The sequence below is a fragment of the Micrasema longulum genome, unplaced genomic scaffold (genome assembly GCF_059751315.1).
Source record: "Micrasema longulum isolate JH-2025_06_02 unplaced genomic scaffold, ASM5975131v1 h1tg001827l, whole genome shotgun sequence".
Taxonomy (NCBI): Eukaryota; Metazoa; Arthropoda; class Insecta; order Trichoptera; family Brachycentridae; genus Micrasema; species Micrasema longulum.
The window spans coordinates 144,597-167,862 of NW_028279001.1; the positions used below are offsets into that span (position 1 = coordinate 144,597).

Consider the following 23,266-nt stretch of genomic DNA (forward strand, 5'->3'; position numbering starts at 1 on the left):
GAGTAATTTAATTTGATTTTAAAATCTAATTGCATTGATATTCCTCGATGTATTTTTTTTAATTATTGGTTTTAGTAAATTTTATAAAAATAATTCAAAATGTAAGAAACATTTTTGTGTTTTTTTTCTTTAAGAATTAATAGTAATTAATTAGATTTATATTTTTAAAAAACAACTATTTCCATCAAATCACGTGTATTTTTATTATTTAAGTATTCATTAAAAATAGAATTTCACGCCACTCAATAATTACAATGGCCGAGATCAAATATTATTTATGTTATTTGAATTTCTGAAAATAATCAGAAAATAAAAATAAGAAAAGTAATTCTAGGACAAGTAAAGAAAATAAATTTAAAATGCACATTTTTTATCCATCATCTTCATCTATCTTCTATATATATATGTATCAGTGGCGTGTCGTCCATACATGCGATAAATGCGGCGCATGCCTTTAATACTGGAAAACTACGTAGGTACATGAAATCACAAAAGAATATGTTTATGTGTGCCCTATTTCAAGATTTAAAATAAAAAATATCAAGTATTTAAATTATAGATTATTTACGTAATTGTAACCGACCCGTTACAGGGGGGTGGGGGGGTGGCGGCTTCGTCTCCCTGGTTCCGTTCAATCGGCCCACCCGGCGTAAATGGGGGCCTGAGCCCGGCGCACCGAGAAAGCACTGACCGCTAAGTCAACCTCAGTAGCCCTGAAAAGGGCTTTCCAACGCGTCCTGTTGGTGCAAAGAGGCGAGCGCAGTCACGGCGGAAGGCAGCAGCGAAGAACGAAGTCCAGCGGGAAGCCTCCGCTTCCCGCTGGTCCGCCGGAGAGTAAAACGCGGTAGAACTGTCTTGAGCGAACTAACGTTAATTTTGTGTTGTTGTTAAAATTTAAATTCGTATTGAAATATTTTAAAATATCGCCGCGTTTTTTCCCAATACAAACAAGGTTGATTTTATAATCTAAAACAAAAATACCTGCTTATTTTACGAGGACAAAAGGTTTTAATGCCTGAATATTTTAGACAGGTATGTATGGCTTGTATCAAATGAATAAAATTATTTTTGAAAAAACACTTAGTTTTTTTCCTCGTGCAGGGAATGACCTAAGAATATTAATTTTCAGTCATTACAGAAATTTTATAGGTATGTTCGATTTTTCAAAAGTAATTTTGAAGGCCCTTGCGCGGCCTAGTACCATTTGGTCCACAGCCCGGTGGTTAGGGACCACTGCCGTAGATGATCTGTCATGCCATGATAATTTGTTTGTCATCAACACTGTCATTAGTCTATGGTCACCCATGTGTCACCATCATGTAATCTTGATCAGCGTTGCCATTACTACCGATTTTTCGGTAGATCTACAGATTTTAGGAGCAATCTACCGAATTCTATTGAAATTCTACCGTTTTCTATTTATTTTACTTTTTTTTTTCGTAGAACAAAATTTTAATACAAATGAAACGAATTCATGTTTAAATAATTTATTATTTCTTTGCTCACTTAGGTTGCCATCTATTGATTGATAAAAAAACCTCCTTAAGTATATAATAAATTATATACTAATGAAATGAATTGGTGAATGGTGATTTCCGGTTATTTTCAAATATATATTATTGTGTTATGATAAATCATGACCATAGAATTTCATGACATTATTGAAAAATTCATATGTATATCTTTGTTTATCTTAAAAGGAGAAATGAAAGGGATCACTTCTCATATAAAAATGGTTCTTTTTCAGTTAATTATCTATTTAAATTTAGGTGAATCATTGTTTTAAGCAATGTTTTCAGTACTTCAGCAGTTAACAGTTTTTTACATTTATAGAACTTAAAAATATTAATAATTTCTTTGTTTGGCAATTTTGTTTGACAACAAAGTATGACTGATGATTGTAAAAATGACCAGGACATGGAGAGATAGAGAAGACCCATCAATTTCAGGGCCTCTATGCTCCAAGACGCTTCTACCTGCAAAAAAAAACTATTTATAGAGTCATTGACAGGCTTACAATACACAATACTCAGAACGGTTAAAAATAAACATAATTGAATATATTTTATGAAAATACATTCAACCGATGTACCTTTGTGCATAAAAAAATACGTACATAGGTAACTTGGTGTGATTTCATTAATTTATTTAGCAACATACACTTGAATCAAAATATTTATGCCTTAAACCCTCGAAGAATTTGTATAGTTACACAAAATACAGTATTGTTGAAATAGATATTAAAATATCAACATAACCTCAAAGTAATAAAATAAGATTTACCTGTATTCTGGGCCAGTTTTGCAAGCAGGAATCAATATATTTTGGTTATTCACATATTGCAGTCCTTTTGGTTTCCAATTGCTCATTTATCATGCATTTTCGACTATTTAAAGCAATGATTTATTGCCAAATATAAAAGACTCAAAATGTAAAACAAATTTTAAAATAAAAATAACTGCACATAAAAATAGTGCAGCGAGAGATTTTTTTGAAAAATACACGTAAATCAATAAACGTAGTACTTTATATAATTGGTACACATATTATTTATGTTTTTATGTATTTCATTGCTTTATATTTGTTTTATTATTTGTTATACCTTATTCTTTATGTTTAAGTAACATGTATTCTTGGCACATATATATACTTTATATTTGTATAATAATGATTTTTAATTTCTTACATTTGATTAGCTAGGCATTTATAATTAAGTAGTTTTAGTTTTTCTTTTTTATGTTATTGTTTTATTAGTATAGGACTACTTACGCTCTAAAGATAGAAAATCTCTATCTTAGAACAGGCTGTGTCATGTTAGATGGAGACTCATAAACAGAGAACATTCCGTTTTCATTTAACATTAATTGGTTTTATATAGATTCCCCGTTATTAAGTATGTATATTATTTTTTTGCAATAAATTTATAAACAAATAAATAATAATGGCCTTAGACAAAACGGCGCTTTAATTTTGAACAACTGTCAAATTTATTTTTGCCCCCCTTTCCCCCTCTTCAACCGAAAATCTACCGAAATCTACCGATTTATTTTTCTGAATCTACCTATTTTCGCTTGATCCAGTCTGGCAACCCCGATTGTCACTTTGACAACTGAAGATGGACGGCGGTTGTTTTAGTTGCGTTTTTGTGATTTTAATATTTGTCGCTATATTAAACAATGGTAATAATAGAGAATTCGATAATTCTAGATAAATTTGATTCCTCAGGGTTATAAAAATGTCTGTTTACGCGTTTATATTTTTGTTTCCAGCTAATTGCCAGAGATTGCACGATGACATGTACAAGACGCTGTTTGGCGGGGCAGCGTGCTTCCGTCGGCTGAATGGAACTCATCAGACCGGCTGCTCGTGTATGTCCGGCTATACTTCTTAGTTATTTTCCAAATTGCACCTTAGCATTCCGCCGATTCCGCGTAGGGACAGAAACGGACGATGAAAGAACGCGCGTGTGTGGCGAGTTCGAATGGAGAGATCGGGCGAGAGCGGTCAGGATACACTCGGTATGGCCGGATAATCGAAGTTTACGGATGATGAGATGTTTGAAAGTTGGAAAAACTACATTTGTATCGGAAGCGGTATCTCGGTTTGTCAAGTGAAAGAATCGCCAGCCCAAAGCAACAGTGAGACATCCGATGTTCCGAGATAATCGGACTTTGAGGTGTGCAAAGGGTCTGCCCGAATTCAATTATTTGAAGTTGTTTATGAATACTATATTTTCATATAGGCTTACTATCTAACTTCAATATCTTATTATTTGAAAACATTATACTATTAACATATCTGCGTGCGTATCTCGAAATTGAAAATTCTCATGTAGTAATATGTGCGTTGCAGCGGGGCGCGGGGGGTCCGTGGGCACGGTGCACGTGGTGGCGGGCCCGGACGACGTGCAGTTCGCGCTGGAGCGCGGCGCGGCGCGGCCCTACGCGCTCGTGCTGCCGTTGGCGCTGGCCACGCCCGAGCTGCTGCTGCGGCTGGCGGCGCGGCCGGACGCCGTGGCGGGCGTGGTGCTGACAAACGAGGAGGGCGCCGCGCGGCCCCCGGCGCTGTCGCACGCCGCGCGTTGCCCGAACGCCGCGGCGGAGGCTCCGGCCCCGAGCCCGCAGTGCTCCGCCCGCGAGCCGTGGAACCCGCTCGGCTCCGGCCTGCTGCGCGGGGACTTTCCCTTCCCCATCTTCTACCTCCCCCCCACCAAGATGGACTCCATTAATGCTCTCCGCGACTGCTTCTTGAAGTAAGCACTTGTTGTTTTATTTTATTTGTAAGTAGTCTTACTTCTAACAATACTATACGACTGTTTCTGAATTTATTCAATCAAATATTCCCTTTAGTCAATTTGGTAAAATTCTAATAACTTGTAGGCATAATTATTGTAATAAGCCTTTTCTTTAAAAAAAAAGAAAACTTGTTTTTACTTATTCGTACATGTTGTGTTCACATAATATTCACTGTGTGATCAATTGATCAACAATATCTAACCGTAACTAATTGTGATTCTAAGTACCAATGGCTTATGTATTGTTTGTGAATCGTAATGAATTAACAAATTAAAACAGGGATGGAGAATACCTTAATGAAGGAAATATAAAGTCTAGGCATTTACAGGACTTATGACTTGTCATTGGCTGGTTTAAGTGGCTACTTTACACACTGTGTAACATTCACCATTTTGCGAATGTTTGAACATCCATATTTCTTTAACTCTTCCATTTGTGGATTTGAGTGAAGTTAAAGAGCTGAAACCTTTATTGTTGTGAAGAGATTCATCTGACTGAATTATTTCACATACTAGGCAACGCCTGAAAACAATTCTCCAATTTTTAAACTTCTTCTTAGACCAGTTGGTTTTATTACAATATTTGTGTTAGTCCAAATGTTTGTAGACAAAAGACAAAAATTATTATTCTTACATTTATCTGATTGTTCAGCATCACTTTGAGAATTCTTCGAAAACCTCGAAAGGCAATAAACTCTCGCTTTGTTCTATGAATATAGCAGATTAGAAACTAAGATCTTGTATCGAGCATAATTATCCATTTTCGGTAAGGCAATCAGCATATCGACATTGTGCAAATTTGTGCAGATTTATTTTTATTGTAAACCAAGAGAGGGGAGTTTGCTTGTTAACTTGATCGATGGATGCATCGAGAAAATATGAATCCGGATTGCTGAAAACCGACTAACATTAAACCCATTTAAAACGGAACAACTATTGATGGCTTCAGCCAGATGACAGAATTTGATTCAGGATACGGTACTATCCGATACGAGGAGTACAGCTTTACCTACCGCTCGACTGTTAGAAGTTTTTCTTGATTCATCTCTTGATGCTCAAATTAGTAGTATGATAAGTTCATGCTTCTACCAGCTGAGACAAATCAAATGCATATGCAAAAATTTGCCAGTTCATGTTGCCCGTCAATTAATAAATTCTTTTGTGGTGTCAAAATTAAATTATTGTAATGGTATCTACGCAGGTCTACCGATGAATAAAATATCTCGTCTACAGTCTGTGTAAATGCTATTTTGTAACTGTTATTTTCGGAATTTCTAAGTTCAATCATACCATTCCACTGATTCGGGAATTACGCTGGCTACGCGCACAGAGGGTGGAATACGAACTCTGTTGGCTCATGTATAAGTTACAGCACAACTCTGCTCCGGAATTTCTAAAAGAACTATGCATTCTAGAAGAAGAAGCTGACAGATGTCTTACGCTTAGATAAGCTACATTGTAGGAAGAGTTATTATACCTTTACCCAACCAGCGCACTAAATTAGGTGAACGTACATTTGCAGTAGCAGAGGTGCGATATTGCCAGAGTGAAGTGATGTTTTGAAAGAAACTTAAAACCCACCTGTTCTCCAAATCATTTGAATAAATCCGTAGCCTGTGAAGACAAAATAAATAGTTTTACTTAAATTATAAATTGTATATTGAAATAAATTTTACATTTGTAGGATCACTTTATAAAGCGCTCTTGAGATATTACATTATGAAAATGGCACTGAACTTAGAGTATATACATCTTAGAGTCCATACTATTCCAAATTTTGTAAGAATTTTTGAAAAGGGGGCGTGGTCGTTTGTTTAGTGAAGACGTTTTTCGTTTCCAGATGTTTATAAAACAGGGTTGTCACAAATGCACGACTCTCGGTGAATTTTTACAGAGATTCGTAGGGAGTACAATACAAACGTTTATTTTAATTTAGTAACAAGTTTACTAAAAACATTTTTAATAAATAAAAGTAAGCAACAATAAACATTATAAATGACATTGTGAGGTTTATTAATTAATTTAATAAAGAAATATTCAATTATAATAAAAAGTAAAAATGCAATAAAGTAAGTTTATTGATTTTGAAAGATAACCAATTTGTTGAAATGTTGTCTCACTCTGACGGCAGGTTGTACCGCTGATTTAGCCAGAAAGTGAAGCCTGACATCTAAATATTTAGAAGCAACTGCCCTAATTAAGTGAACAGCGTGATTCTCCAGCGGGGACTGGTCTAACATGTGAGAAAGTAATATTTCAAAACAATCTACAGTTAAGAAAATTATTAATATATCTATAAAACCCGAATTAATTTTACCTCCATCACTGTCTAAAAACAATTTTTTGTCACCCAGTGCATTTCTTATTAATTTAGGCATATGACATGGGTAAAAAAAAACCACAATAATTTCATTTTCATAGAAAAAATATGGTTTTAAATTATGCTCTTCGAAGGAACAACCCAACTGCTTCGCCATAGTTGTATTTGGAGCAGCGCCATCAAACGTCAAAGAAATTGTACGAATACCGCATTCCTTTAGCAAAAAGAGACATTGAGTAACCAACATACTTTTTTGTTCCCCCGTTATACTTTTGACCGGAAAATATCCAACAGCTATTTTCCACCATCCGTTAATACAAACTACAATGAAAGTTAGCATCTCACGGGCAAGGGGTATTTCTTCTCCTTCCAAATTGGACGATCGCTATGCTGAACTTTAAGTTTGAGGGCATCAAACGACTCTTGAGTGAAGCCGGGATCACAATTAACTTGTTTATACCAATTTGAAAGTGTTCTGGCATGAGGCAAGCACGTGTTAAATGTTTCCTTTACATGGTTATACTCTCTAGGCGAATAAAAATGAACGGTAATGGCAAATTTTCTTAGCTCTGGGGTATACTTCCTGGCTAAAGGAAGTCCCTTTGCTTTCAAAATTTGCCGTTTTAAAAAATCCTCGCTAGGCCCGTCCATTGATGATAAAATCCCAATACCTTCACATTGAACATGTCCCATTTCTTTTAATTCCTGAATAACATATGATAAGTTCGCAATTTTTTTTAATTATCGACGTTTTGACTGTTGCAACGTTGACACTTTTCTCTGCAATTTAACAATTTTCTTATCTCTTAGATTTAACTGTTCTATTAAAGCTAATTTTCCGGGTGTGCCTACTTCAGGTGCCCTTACAGTGATGGAAGAAACGGGAATTATCTAAAATAAAACAAAAAAATCTTTAATTTCCTTTTTTAACAAAAAACTACAAATTGAAAAACGAATTCGGGTTGAATATTATGCAAAATAAAATATACTTACATCATTGAAAACTGGATATAATGAGTTCTCCATTGCCAAAATAGTATCTAAATTATTTTTTTGACTTGACCCCTAAAAACAGTATCGGGATTAAATTTGATGTTTTTGACAAAATAATAAAAATGATTTACATGCAATACTTAACTTACATCTTCGAAAACTGGATGAAACGGAGTCTCCAATTTCAAAATATTCTCCGAATTCATTAGATTTGTGACCTGAAAACAGGAATCTCTGATAAATTTTATGTTTTAGTTGAATTAGTAAAACTAATTTTAGTACCTACGCGCAAAACTCAATGAACTTACATCTTTCAAAACTGGATTACAGGGGGTCTTCAACTCCCAAATATTTTCTAAATTCTTTGTTTGATTTGTGAACTGAAAACAGTAGTCTCTATTAAATTTTATTTTTAAACTTGCATATTTGAAAATTGGATAGAGTGAAGATGCCACTTCCGATTTGGTGAATCGGGGAAAAAGGAGAAGATAGAATTTCATATATCTCTGTCTTTGCATACAGACCTCGCTTCATCTACATTCATATATCTTCACATGCATGCACGTCGATTTATTTGACTTTATGGTATATAAATATTAAATAATTGTATATTTACTCTATCAACAGCGAGTTGAGTTTTTGAAAACATGATGGGTACGGCACCATTTATTAAACGTACCAAAGATTATTTTTTTTCCAAATTATTGTATAGAAAGTGGTCGGAACAGACACAACTGTTATTTCCACTACTTGTTCCGGGGACCAATTATTCCGCCCTGTAGCATGGATCCATTTATTTCGCATTATTTCATCTATCAGGAATCTAAAAAAAAAACCTTCATCTACTATATGCTTATAAATTAAATGATAAAATGATTACACATACAAATAACATTTAAGTATTTACTTATTATTTTAAATAAATGCACAGCCCTGGTAGTCTTAATTAATAAAATAAATAACATAAAAATACCATTCAAAATTGGCGCAGATGTATTGTCGTCTCTTTTAGTTAAATTCAATAAACGAATATTTCAAATTCTTTCAGTGAGATAAAAAGAGAAAGAATTATTTCCAGATGTCGGTTGACTCGGTAAAAGGTCGTCGAGTTTGCATGTCTTGAACATTTAGAGAATTATTTTGATTTAAACGATTGAAAAAAATGATTTAAATTACATAAATCCAATGTATAAGGTATTTGAATTACACAGAAACAAATGCTATAATAATTGCTCATTAGATAGTAAAAAAGTAGTGGTGCGTTTATGTTGAAAACTACCAAAAAAACGTGTTAATGTGAAAATTTATAATATTTGATAAATACCTGTGATAACTGAAGCGTTTTCTCCCTTTTCCAGTTCTATTTGAACATCCTTTCATGGCACAAGTCGGCATGATGTATTTTGATGTAATTAGCACTAAATACGATAAACAATCATCGAAATACCGACAGAGTGTTTGACAGTTCGAAGCAATACTGGCCGCGTACGTCAAAAATGAGCATCGCACGAATTCAAAAATCGACTACAAAACAAAAAATGAGGACTGTACCCACAGATTGTTTTTGTCTCCCTTTCTCTCATTTAGAACATATTGTAAAAAATGAGTCCGCTATAACCGGCAACATGCATTGGATTGGTAAAATGTCTTGTTATCCCTCTATATATGTATATACTCTAAGGCACTGAATAAGTTATCCACAATAATAATAATAAAGAATTAAATGAATCAAAATAGAAACCAGAAAATTATCGCTTCAATGTTTCTTTTAAACTTTTAGATTCAATTCGCATGACCTGGATAATCAAGTCCAACGATCTCTGTGCGCCGTGGACATGGACGCCTTCATGTACGCTGCTGTGGACAGCCGAGTCTGCCTGAGAAAGTGAGTGATCCATACGGCATCTGTACTCGTATTGTCAGTGTGAGAACTGAGGAATTATCTGCGCCTTTCTGTAGGTCCCGCCTTGTGAAGAACTTGAGCCAAGTGAGGTACTGCGACCCCCTCGGGGGCAAGTCTGTGTTCCTCACTCTCTTCCCCCGCGGCCCACTCTCACACAGCCCCACGCAATATGTAAGTTTTTTTCTTAATATACATGGCACGCAGTGCCTTTTACCCTTCAAAAAAATCGTATTTAGTAGAAATAAAAACACTTATAACATCTGCTTTAATCCTCATACATTTTTTCATATATTGCCATGCTACTCTTACAACATAGTAACTTATTATCTACTCCTCTAACATGTGTAGTAGGTTGGCAAATTCTATCGCATTTTAATGCGATACTCTTCTGACGTTCCATCAGCCACCCGCGCTTACCCCTGGCCCCGCGAGACTCCTAAATTTATCACTATCCCTTAATTTTGACCTTTTATAAGTCAGATTTCTAGCTCTAGAAGTCAAAGTATTCCCGATCGTCTTCCTGCCATTCTGCTAACCTATATTTTTGGGTACTTTTTGGCTTAAGACACCTACTCGGGGCTCCCTCAGCCTAATCAGCCTGCTTTCCTTGTTCAGCCTGCAACCCCGTACGATCATCTGCCTCCGCTTACCTTATTTGGGACAACCGGTTACTTCGGCCAGACATATAATTTAATTAACACAGATCATAGTAGTTGACCCCTAGTACCCGCTCCGTTAAGTACGAATGCTAGCTGTCAGGCCCTTTCGTAAACTTCTAAGTACGGTGCGAGGCATCAGCTCAGCTCTTCCGAGGACCACGTGTCGAGAAACAATAATGCAGTCGCCTCTCAATCTGTAAAGTCGGCGCTCATTAACCCGTGTAACCTACGATAGAATATTTATATAATTTGCAGTGCTCGTACTGTCTTATGTGTGAATTGAATTAATAAACATATTTCAAATATAACCACTTCAAATACAATGTAAAAATGAAAAAAAATTAAGATATGAATACATATCACAGCACGACAGTTTGGTACTAAGAAAATGCTTACAGATTACAAAAATGATTTGATTTATACGTGCAAGACAAAAAAGTAAAAAAGGGAGAAGTATATCTTAAAAAAATAATCATACATTAGTAGGGACAAAAAAGGTACACAATATAATTATACGAAATAAAAATAGAAAACAGAACATAAAAAAATAACTGATGAAAATAAACATAAAAACGTTCAAAATTTCAAGTTTGTTTTTAAAATATGTATAAATAGGTTAAATACGTAAATAATATTTATTTACAAATAAACATATTTAGATTTATTTATTCGCTCTTTTACCTCGTTGTATATAACCTTACTATTTTCAACTTGATACCATTCCAAACTAGATATTGACTTCAAATTTTGAAAACATGTTGTTTGGGTGGGGACAGGAGAGGTAAAATATGAATAGGGAATGGGACGCTGATAGTTTATATCGGAGTGCTCTAATAATGACAATTCCCGTAATGATTCACATTATCCTCTTTCTCTCTCCTCCTTTCATTATTCTGTTTCTTGCGATAGTTTATGACATAAGTAGCGACGCGAGTAATTCTAAGTTAGTTCGAGTCCCGATGATGAGGAAGTAACCTCGAAACCGGTCGACGTATTTAAAGTGGTTTACAAATAAATAAGTGTAAATATTTCATTGCAATTATTATTTGTCAATTTTTGATGGAATTTCATTGTAACGATGTAATAACTTATATTTACATGTCATCATCATCATCATCAGCCGTCTCTTGTCCAATGGTAAAAATAGGCCTTCCCTTTTAGTCTCCATATTTCCCTATCCTGAGCCAACCGCATCCAACCACTTCCTGCAACTCGTCTTATGTCATCAGACCACCTTGTCTGAGGCCCGCCGACACTTCTTCTTCCCGTTCTGGGTCGCCATTCCAAGACTTTTAGTCCATCTAGAGTCTGTAATTCTGGCTGTATGACGAGCCCAGCTCCATTTCTGGTTGGCAGCCTTAGGACCACATCGGTGACCTTTGTTCTCGCTCTAATCCATGTATTATATTTACATATAAGTTACTAATTAAAAATACTCGGTACACTTCCACTTATTTGTTCAACCAATTAGCGCTTTCACCCTCTAATGGGCATCTTCAGACTGGTGAATATTATACAGTGTAAGGATTATTTATATCAAACTAAATACTATCTTAAGTGTAGGTATATTTTTTGAAAAGAATTTGAAAGAGATGCAAAACGTAATATTTCAAAGAAACAGAGTGGGACATATTATTGAAACCTGTGTTGGCGGTGAACTGTAAGAGATGTGTAAATATTCAATTTGCGTGTCTTAACCTCGGCACAGCGAATTGCCCTGTTTCCGTTGGATACGAAGACTTAACATAGGAAACAAAATAAAATAAATGATATTGCTCACATAGATAACGACGCTTGTATATGTTTGTGTATGTTGCCGCCAAATAGTTCAATCGGACGGTTAGGCTGTTTCCAAAATGGCGGCATTCGATAGACTGACGCTTAGCCGAATGTTGAAAGCGACGTTTCTCGCTTGTGAATGTACTTGTAGCATCGAAAGTGAGTCGTAAAGAGTGTTTACGGTTTGTCTACCCGCGGGAAAGGAGATGGATCGAATTTTACGCATTGTTAGGGTGACCACGATACCGTTCGGTAGGCGGATACAATTTTTACTTAAGTCTGAAATCGAGGTTGTTCAAATTAAAGAAACTTTACTAACGTAATGTAAAACATTCATGTCCTCATCCATCATGAATAGATATATTAATTAAGTTAATTAAGGTGGGGTTAACACTTTTCCTTTTATTATTCAACTTTCGGCGGCGACAGTTACACAACAACAACTCGACAAATGAGAAATTATCATTCACCATATATATTTGACATAATAAAATTCAGTTGAATTATATAAACTGTACTGTGAATTAAAAATATCAGCTACCTGAAAAAGCTATCGCCGAGTAGATGCGGTCAATTTGAAATAACTTAATAAGATTCACCGGCCGACCCGTCCTACAACATCGAGCGCATATTATAATATGACAGTGTCATCGTTGCAGCATACGGATAATGTTACAAAGATCGCCGACGTCGTGAGGAAACCAGTCGCCGAGAAGAACAACAGCGTACTTCTCATCACGACTGACGTAGATTCTACATCCTTCTTCGAAGGTAATATCTCCTTATATTCTTTACATTATTTCTATATTACTGTTCACGCGATAAGTCTTATTTCGTGGAAATTACTAGGATTCGAACATCCATTTCCTTAATTTACGCATCCGGGCCGATGAAGAATACATTTCTGAGCCATTAGATGGTTACTCTTTACATTTTCAGGTAGGTTGATTTGTCAATTTATCTGCCACGCTCCTAGTATGAGTCCTAGGTATGATTTCTGGCAGGGCGGTAGGCGTGAAGTATCGGATTTCAATTTCCATGTAACAAAAATGATCAGAAATCGAAATACCGATGCAGTCTCCGTGCTCCACCTTGTGCGTTGTTTGTGCGTATTGGGAAATGACAAGTTAAAGTGAGTGTGATATTTCCCTTGTCCATACGTTTGTGCTGTAAGTCTGCTAAGTTTTCGGTTATTTGTGTGTGCAATGCGCAGTACGGCAGTATTTTCTGAGCCATTGTTTTTAGGTAATTTTATAGCGGTATTGTCAATGTAAAAACAGAAGACAGTAGGGGTGGAGCGATGTATTTTATACATTTGGTTTTTATTCCTACGCAAAACATTATTTTGTCATATTTAATTCAATACTGTCAACTTCTAAATGACTAATTTTTCTGACTGACGTGTCGTGTCGCAGGTGAAGGATTCGGAGCCGTGTCAGCCATCTCCGGTATGGTGACCGTCCTGGGGGCCGTGCAACTCCTACACGCCATGTTCCCCGCCAGCCAGAGTGGAGTCTACGGTAGGTCTGACTGACTAACCCGCTTTCTGCACTCGTATCTTCCGTCCCGCTTCCGCAGCCGCAAGTCGCGAGTCCGCCCGACTGGCTCCATAGCTCACCTCCCGTACTCGCGTACTCCATCCCCCGTCCGGTACGCTCGCAGTTCATCCCGGGCAGCTCCACTATCCACCTCACTCACTGCTTGCAGAGGCCAACGTGCTGGTGGTATTCCTGAACGGGGAGGCGTACGACAACATGGGGTCGCAGCGCCTGGCGTGGGACCTGTCGCGCGGCACCTTCCCCGAGGGCGGCCCCCCCCTGCCCCTGTCCGCCCTGGGCCGCCACGTCCACGTCGGGCAGCTGCGCAACTCCCGCGACCCTCTGCGGGCCTTCGCGCCCCGCTACGACCAGTCTTACAAAAATAATATGGTGAGTATTCTGCGCTGTGTTTGTTAATTTCTTTATAATTATGGAATCCGGAGTTTGTTTGAAATGTTTCATTTAGGAGCGATAACATAATGGGAGGTGTGAAGATCTGAGGGAGAGGCCTGTATTTGTCACCTGTTCATGAAGGTCATCATCTGTTCAGTTATTTTCCCGTAAATAAAAATCATCAGCAAAATGTCAAAAACTTGAATTGAGTAACCGAAATGGTAGGCCTTTTCTTAATGTGTTTTTTATTTTATTGAAAAGTCAACAGACAATTGTAAGATTTTTAAATATAGGCAGAATGGTGAATATTACACAGCGTGTAAAGTGGCTACTTAAACCAGTCTAAAAAGAAAAATAATGCTACAATAGTACTTTTTAAGTTTTTAGAGCAATACGAAAACCTAAATTATCTAAATAATACCTTTATTTTATCAGTTGGTTGGAAGAAGGTGCCATTTGGAAATTAATCCACCAATATACTATTTATATTATGTACAACAACAAAACAAAAATACAGATCCAAGAAAACAAAGTTCAATTGATCATATATTCTAAAATAAATTCATTAACAGAGTTTGTATTGAAAATATCCAATATCAAATATTTGTTCAAACTTATTTCCACACCTATGTATCCTGGATACAGGTATAGATATATTAATACGAGTATAGCCGACAGTAGAGCGTACTCGTATTACGTACTCGCATACGATGTTATAACGATGCGCAGGTGGACGAGACGGTGTCTTGGCTGAACTCGTCGGAGGGCTCGGTGGGGGTGGAGCGCCAGGCGGGGGCTCGCGTGCCCCCCTCCGCCGTGCACTCCTTCCTGCGCCAGCTGCCCGCCTCCCCGCTCTCCTCCGTGCTGCTGGCCGACCACGGCGACACCTTCAGCAACCGATACTACCACTCGCTGCTGGACGATGCCCACAATCTGAACTACACCTACTACAACATTACCAGTAAGTCGACACCCTTCGGGACATTGTTTTACTTAATGATTTATTGCTATTTGTCTCGAAGGTCCTCGCGCAGTTCCGTCACTCCGCTTGACATCTCTGTCTGGCGGTCTCGAAGCCTATTATAAACATGTCGAGTTTGTTTTAAATCCTGAAATTGAACTTCATATTATCTACCATCCAGATTAACGAGTACAATAAAAATATCTGTGTAATATCTGTGTAATATAATATGAAAAGGAAAAGTAAAAAAAGTGGAGATTAGTCAGTCTCACTGTGTACTGGTAAGTGCATTTATTTGTCCGCTGTTAATAAATACAATACAATTCAATCTGTCCCATAATATTTTATCCTGCCGTGTGGATTTACATCCATTTTCTCAACGTTCAGTGTTTAATATAATATACGAGAATAATGTATTTATTTAGAATACGGACAGATGTACAGGGCGTGACAGGGCATGACAGGGCATGTTTATACTCGGAGACATGTTGTAAAGAAATGGAGAATATATTGAAGGGCCTGCCATCCGATGATATGTATTTATGGAAATAGAATAAAATAATGCGGCGGTTTAAACAATATGAAAAATAAATAGAGGATGAATGAAGGCAAATTGTAAATCTACAAATAATAGTAAATATACTAATTTAAATTTATTTCAACAGAGAGGGAAAAAGTTTTCGAGAAGAAATTTGGAAGTCTAGGCATTTACAGGGCTTATGACCTGTCATTGGCTGGTTTAAGTGGCCACTTTACACACTGTGTAACATTCACCATTCTGCCCATGTTTGAACATCCACATTTCCTCAACTCTTCCATCTGTTGACTTTTGTGAAGTGAAAGAGCTGAAACCTTTATCACGTGGGTGAGATTCATCCGGCTGAACCAAATCACCTACTAGGCAACGTCTGGAAACAATTTTCCAATTTTTATACTTCTTCTTTTACCAGGTAGTAATTCAACAATGTTTGATTATGTCCAAATGCTTGCAGACTGGCTGGATTTCCTCCCTCGGGAGTTGTTCATATTTAAATGAACAACTCCCTAGGGAGGAAATCCAGCCAGTCTGCAAGCATTTGGACATAATCAAACATTGTTGAATATACTAATTACTATCTTTCAAAGATATAATTTATTTATTTTAATATATATATAACTTTTTGTACATAATGTTAATTGAACGTTGGCGGGTTTATTGCCGAATGGCGATTCCTTCCGACCGACCGATGATGGTTGCCGGTTAAATATAGCGAGACGAGCGGAGCCACGAGGCCCTCATTAATCTCGGGGGTTGTTCCGCAGACGGCACCGGCGCGGGGCCCGCGTTCCCCGACGAACTCGCGGTGCCGGGCAGCGTGCAGGAGCGCCTGGCGGGCGTCGCCACGATGCTCGCGCGCGCCGCCTACCGCCACGTGCGCGGGGAGCCCTACCGCGGTCCACTGCGCGCCAGCCCCGTGCTGCTGGACGAGCTGCTGCACTGCTTCCTCGAGGCGGGCGCGTGCGCCGCCGCGGTGGCGGCCGGCGTGTACGCGCCGCTCGCGCCCGGCGCCGGCCCGCCGCCGCCGCCCCCCGCGCCCTACGTGGGCGTGCGCGATGCGGGCACGCACTACGCGGCGCGCCTGCGCCTGCTGGCGCTGCTGCTGGCGGGCGCCGGGCTCGACGTCCCGCAGGAGGAATGCCGCAGCGCGGGCGCGCAGTACGCGGCCTGGCTGCCCGGCTGGGACGGGAAGGGCCACTGCTACCGCGCCTATGTAAACACCACCTCCGCCACTAGCCCGGCCTTCGAGATTCCAGGTGAGATTATTCTCCGTATGCGATGTATGTTTGTTGATGTGACCGAACGATTGAGCATAATTCGGTTACTCGGTCGCACCGACCAGTGTGGAAGCTACGACAGTATGGGATTTTACTTCAGTTGATAATGCGGCAGTATTTGTAAGGCATTGCTTTGTATTAGAAAGAACAAACGAGCTCATTAATGCCATCTTGTGGTTTTCCATAATTTATAATAACAAAACATGCTCATAGGGCAAATGTTAATTTGATATTTCACACGATCAAGGGTATTGTCGTATTGTGTTTATTTGTAAAACTGTAAAACTTGTGCTGGTAAAAGAAATGTGTGGATAACTTTTATCAACAAAAAATGCATTGTTAGCAAAGGAAAATTTATGCCAAAATTTGATTTATTTTTAATGAAAAGTTTGTCTATTACACGTAAATTCGTCGTTGATGAGTTCTACTGGCTAACTGAGTGTGTAAATACAAACCGTTTATATTTTCTAACCTAAATATAGTTTGGAATGACAGAACAAAATATGGCACTCAGTTTAATATTTGACGTCGCTTAGGTAATTTTAACATCGACTACGATCCAACAACATTGCGATTCACTTGTGTGACGTGTGAAAGAAATTATCTGGTAAGATTTATCATTAACATTTAAGTATTAGGTTGTCGAGGGTTGTTAGAGCTGCTACCCCAGTTGGAGATTGACAGAAGACACGAGGTTGCTGTTTAATGCGTATTTATTACATGGCGAATAGGGGTTGAACTGGCTGCATTTGGACTCGGATGCTGTTCGGGCTGCCTGTTTAGGCTAACTGGTCAGGCTGACTGGGTGTCGCCATGCCGTGTGCTCTCTTTATAGGCCACGGTAGGAACGATGTTAATGTACTACAGGACGTTGCTCTCGTCGTTATGTGCAATACTGTTAGTCTTGCAGAATATGTTGTATCATGATCAGATAAACCAAAATCTTAAGTCTGGTCATGTCAAAAGCAGACAGAACCGAAGGGCATGTATGACAAGATGTATGAATGTGGAAGAGGCTAGGATTGTATGCCAGGATAGACGTGTGTGGCGGTCCATTCTCTCTGCCTACCCCTACGGGGAAATGGCGTGATGGTAGTAGTAGTTGCAGAATATGTTGTATCGGATCCAACATATCCAAATGATGACTCGCTTCATCCGTCGTCGCTCTATATTTCGGGTGAAATGATTTAGCACGTGTGTGTGTCGTCCATCGTGGACTATGAACCTCACAAACATATAAAATGTAGTATGTTATTTTTCCTATTGCCCACCCTGTCATATTGTGTGGATGGGCAGAGAGCTCACAAAAAAATGTTGTTTTTCTAAAGCCCGGATGCCCTGTTCCTATTACAATTCGCCGCTGTAATTGGGTCTCTCGATCGAATTGCGAGCGGTGCAAATCTTTATATATATAATTCCTCTGTACGTGTGATGTCACCGTACTCCTCCTAAACGGCTCAACCGATTTACATGCGGGTTTTAGAGAAATATAGATCTTGGCGCTGTGCGTGTTCGTAGATATTAAAATATTTAATCGAATAGTTAGCAGCATAAATGTTTTATTCATCGATCTACCAGGGTGGGTTGCATTCGAGGAGAATGCATTTGCAAAAAAATTGAAAGATGTTGTTATTTGTGTATAAAAAATGATTGCTTTTTAATGTTTACAAACAGCATTTGTTTTTTGTGGATCTCAATCAGATTCTTTCCTTATAATTTCTACCCATTTATTTCTTTTTATTGGATTTTTGGTAACACTAAAATAATATTAAATTCAATACAACATAATTTGAAAATGTATAATATTTGATAAATACCTGTGATAACTGAAGCGTTTTCTCCCTTTTCCAGTTCTATTTGAACATCCTTTCGTGGCACAAGTTGGCATAATGAATTTTGATGTAATTAGCACTAAATACGATAAACAATCATCAAAATACCGACAGAGCGTTTGACAGTTCGAAACAATACTGGCCGCGTACTTAAAAAAAGAGCATCGTAAAATTTTAAAATCGACTACAAAACAAAAAATGAGGACTGTACCCACAGATTTTTTTTGTCTCCCTTTCTCTCATTTAGAACATATTGTAAAAAATGAGTCCGCTATAACCGGCAACATGCATTGGATTGGTAAAATGTTTTGTTATCCCTCTATATATGTATATACTCTAAGGTTTTACTATAGTTTAATTTATTAACGAATTCGGTTTAACTATCGTTCTACTATCAATGCGTTGTTTCACCCACGTTTTTAGTTGAATGAAATATAACCACTGTTTATTTTTATACTAAATCTCAAAAATAGAATATTATGTTTTATTCATTTTTTACACATTGTTACACTGTTGAATGTGACTTTGCAAACGTCAAAAAGGCAAACAAATTAAACCACGTGACAACATGGCATATTTAAACGCAATCAAATAATAACATCGGTCAACAGAATCTTAAAATAATAATAAAGTTTGACAATTCCATAGAATAAAAACCGAAAAACAATAACGATATTTTAATATCTTAGTTGAAAACAAGAATGATAAGAAAAATTAAAAGACAACAAAAATACGGTAATCCAACAAGCTCTGAAATATTATAATGTAGGCATCAAATAATCATAGAATTAAGAATAGTCCAAAAGTAATGTATTATGTAACTTAGTAGACATTATAATAATAAATATGTACATCTCCCCCCCCCCCTCCTTATCCTCTCTTCAAGCATTTTTGTCCTTTTTTGTCCTTATCCCGCCCAATTTACAGTAACTTAATGTTCTTAAAATTAATATTTAAAAAATCTTTGATTATTGAGTACTTGAAAATAACATTTTTAAATGTATAAATTGTTTGTATTTATTTGATATGTAATATATATATTCTTTACTAGCTTTGTATACTATGTGGAAATCTGTTATTGGTTCTGAGTTTATACACTATATCTGTTTGTTTACTAAAAATATGTATGTAGAACTGTTGATTTCCCTAATAAAATAAAAATAAAAATAAAATAAAAATAAAAGGAGCGTAGAATCTTATTTGAATACATCGGACTGTGTCCAATAATTCCCCCACTGTGCCTCACTTTCGCCGCGCGCATTATTGATGTCGCCGCGTAATGTTGCACGATGGGGAAAAAAAGCAATCTGTTAATTTCTCTATAATTTTATTGTGCACGCGGAAATATTGATTGACACAACGGAGTAAATAAGTAAAGGGCCATTTAATAAAAGTAATTGAATTAATTAACTTTAGTATATAGTTTATCGAAAAAACGTTTGCTCAACCGGCTAATGGCAGGGGAGCCAATGTTCGGGCGGGACAACGTCTGTCTGGTCCGCCACTATATTTATATTTAATAACTACGCAATACAGTTTGGCTTCATTTCGAGTATTTTTCTAAAGGTTAGTTGAGTGCTCATTCCCATACTCTCTTCTGCCACTGGAATCATAAACTAAACCAAACAGCTTGTAAAATTCCAAGTAAAAATATCGTATTTGTGTAATTCGTAAGAGAGATGATTAATCTATATTTTTTTTAATAAAAAGGTTATAATTAAATTTAAGGCTTCAAACTAGCTGTGAGGGATAATATTTATGACTTTCGTGTTAATGGGGGGGTTGTGCGGCATCCATTTTCAAGCCGCTCATAATTTCACGGAAATTATTATCGAGAATAATGTTCCGGCGCCCTCCGACATACCCGTCAGAACAGCTGTTCCAAAACATGAAGGTACTGGATATGAGACAACTGTACCTAAAAGAAGCACTTCTGGTCAAACAATAAGGAGAGGTCTCAGCAGAATGTCCGTACGAGGTTTTCCCAGAGCATGAATTATGTCATACCAAAAACCCGTACGACTTAGGCTCAGAGACATCTCTCATTTATTGCACCGAGAGTTTTCAATATTTTCGAAGAGCGTATTAAGCTCTCAAGGACAAAAATTATTTTCAAGAAAGGAGTTGAGGACTGGATTTTCCTTAGTGGGAGGGATTTGAGTAGGAAACTCCTTGATGATTTTCCAAATGCTCGAGTTTACTGTTTACCATATTGATGTGCCATATAAAATACCTTTTAAAATATTTCTTATAATCATTTCTCATGTTTCTAATCCTATATTTGTGGTGAAATAGTCACGTGTCTGTGTCGTATAATTGCTCGTCCCATCTCAACACGGGACTTTTAGTCCCATGGAGTTGAGACTTATCTCGTCTCAAATAATGTACAATAACACTTATGTATGTGAATAAATAAATAAATTAATGATGTGCAGAAAACTTTCCGTGTGTTTTGCTGCGCGGTGTAACTTGAATATGATGATGTTAAGAGTGGTGCGTGGGCAATATTGTTCAGCGAGTTTACTCACTATTGCCTTGAATGAGGAGCGGTGCGAAAATGTGGAATGAGCGGGTCCTGTCGCTGTTGCAGATTACGACCTGTCGTCGCAGCAGTACTCCACGTGGACCGAGTCGGTGTGGTCTAGCATGTCCCTGCGGCTGCTGGTGGTGCCGGCGCGGCGCCGCGAGCTGCTGGCGCTGGGGCTGGGCGGCGCCGCGGCCGCGCTGTCGCTGCTGCTCACGCTGGCCGCGCGGCGCCACGTGGCCTCCCTCGCCGCCGCCTCGCCCGTCCTCGCCCCGGACACTCTCTCGTGAGTCATCCTACCATTGTATACTTTACCGAATTCGATATGATCGTATCACAAATCGCAACCTGTCCGTTGAAAGATGACTAAATATGATACGTGACTATTCATTTTATTTTTTATAAAGTAGCCTAAAAACTCTTTTTTAATTTTTTTAAATAAATTTCATAAAAGGTACATGTTTTTTAAAAATTCTATACATATCTACTTTTACACATCTAGTAAATGTTATCACTGTAACTCTCCAAAAAAGAGACTAACTCTTGTGCTTGGAGAGTGACTTACGCTGTTGTAGTTGTTTATTGTTTATTATAAGAGTTTATATAATTTTAAATACGAGTACATGGGGAAAAAATAAAAACATAGGATATATAAAGAAAAAACATTAAACAATAATACATTCGTACTAATTGAAATTTAATGTAGTTTTTACACGCGTTCTGTTATTATATTATTTAGAGTGAAAATTTAAAACTAAATGCAGTATCACCTATACAATATGCTGTTTTTTAGGCATATCGAGTTATAAATATCCGCGGTTTGGGTCTAAAAGAGCCGATGTCATCAATCACAACATTACGGCTATTTTGTGATGTTATAATGAACTGTTTTAGGTGTTTGAAATTATTCTTAAAAGAAACATCACCGCATATTTTTAATTAACGTCAACCCTTTACAAAATGGAATCCGACATTGGCCCTTTTAGACCCAAGACACAGAGTATCACGGGATTTTTCAGCAAATTTGATAAACAAACATTGGACGCATCTACTGACACCGGAATAAGGTATCTAAACTGAAATTCCCACTTTTCAGAGCCCATCAAACTTTAGAGTTGCAATCCTTCGACAGGTATATTTCCTAAAATAGGGATTTTATCATATCGTTAAATTGATTTTGATGTTTTATCTTTTTCAGACCAAATGTGGACTGTTGATACTCGAAATAAAGGATAGTTTTGCTAATTTATTATTTGAATGGCATCGGGCCGCTGCGGAAGATAAGAAGTGAAAGTGAAAAGACAGAAAGCGGCTTCTATAGAACGACGCAGCGACCGGTTCTCTGTTAACGTCTGGCTGTACTCGTAAATAGAACCCGAGGGATATTTCCCAATAACATCCTCCGACATACTTTGCTCGTTGCTCGTTGTTGTTGTAGGTAGGTAGGTATACTATTTAAACTTTCTGGATGTTATGAAGAATTATAAATGCATTTTGTTCATGTTAGGTTATTGATATATTGATATATTTATGTTGCTTACCATAATACTTAATGTAATATTCATTTTTGGTCAGTTGGTGGTCAAGTGGATTTCTGTAGAACGAGTGATGTGCAAATAACAATCTATTTCACACTCAATATGATAACATACTATAATCACATCACCACTCGTATTTAGTTATGATTGTTTTTTTTAATGTTCGTCTGTGCCGCCCTGTGTATAAAGCAGTCGGTGACAGATTGTGTTGTATTATGTAATACGATATAATTCTAATTTAACTTTTAATTTAAGAATAATCAATCTTAATTCTAAACTGATTAAGATCACTCATTCTTCATCTATGACTATCATAAAAAATCATAGTTCTTGTTCGCGGATGCGGCCGTGGAACTTGTCCGATGAATAATGGACTCGCCCGGTGGATGTGGCCGTGGGACTTTCGGCGGAGTGTCGGGATATTCACTGTAGAAAAATTCTACTTTTTATGCATACATTTGATATACCAAATGTGATATTTGAAAATAAGCGAGTAATTTAATGAATTTAGGACTGAATATTTTGTTTAAATTAATGCAATCGATAAATACAATTTTATGGTCTTGTTGTTATTTATAATATAAATAACAATTAAGGTGCGCAGTATTATAAAAGTGGTTGATAATATTTTGGTAACTCGTGAGGTTTCCGGCTTTGAAAATTTCAATCAGAACAAATTCAATAAAAAAACCCATATAAAATGTTTTTTTTTCAAAA

The 23,266-nt window shown here is 37.4% G+C and overlaps 1 protein-coding gene and 1 long non-coding RNA gene across 2 annotated transcripts; one reads left to right on the top strand and one right to left on the bottom strand.

Annotated features, from left to right (window-relative positions):
- Positions 1–3,092: 3,092 nt before the first annotated feature.
- Positions 3,093–23,266, top strand: Nct (Nicastrin). The gene is made up of 12 exons (XM_088238076.1): positions 3,093–3,179; positions 3,270–3,368; positions 3,853–4,252; positions 9,388–9,492; positions 9,567–9,681; positions 12,608–12,719; positions 13,364–13,468; positions 13,656–13,876; positions 14,609–14,840; positions 16,143–16,634; positions 21,078–21,297; positions 22,210–23,266. Exons 1-12 carry the CDS (start codon positions 3,116–3,118, stop codon positions 22,226–22,228), a joined length of 2,184 nt encoding a protein of 727 aa, XP_088094202.1. The 5' UTR covers positions 3,093–3,115; the 3' UTR covers positions 22,229–23,266.
- On the bottom strand, positions 5,661–9,389 carry LOC148273843 (uncharacterized). Its single transcript, XR_015824450.1, has 4 exons — positions 7,916–9,389; positions 7,757–7,825; positions 7,608–7,679; positions 5,661–7,505 (listed from the first exon to the last, which is right to left on the bottom strand). It is a non-coding gene; the product is annotated as an uncharacterized LOC148273843 (long non-coding RNA).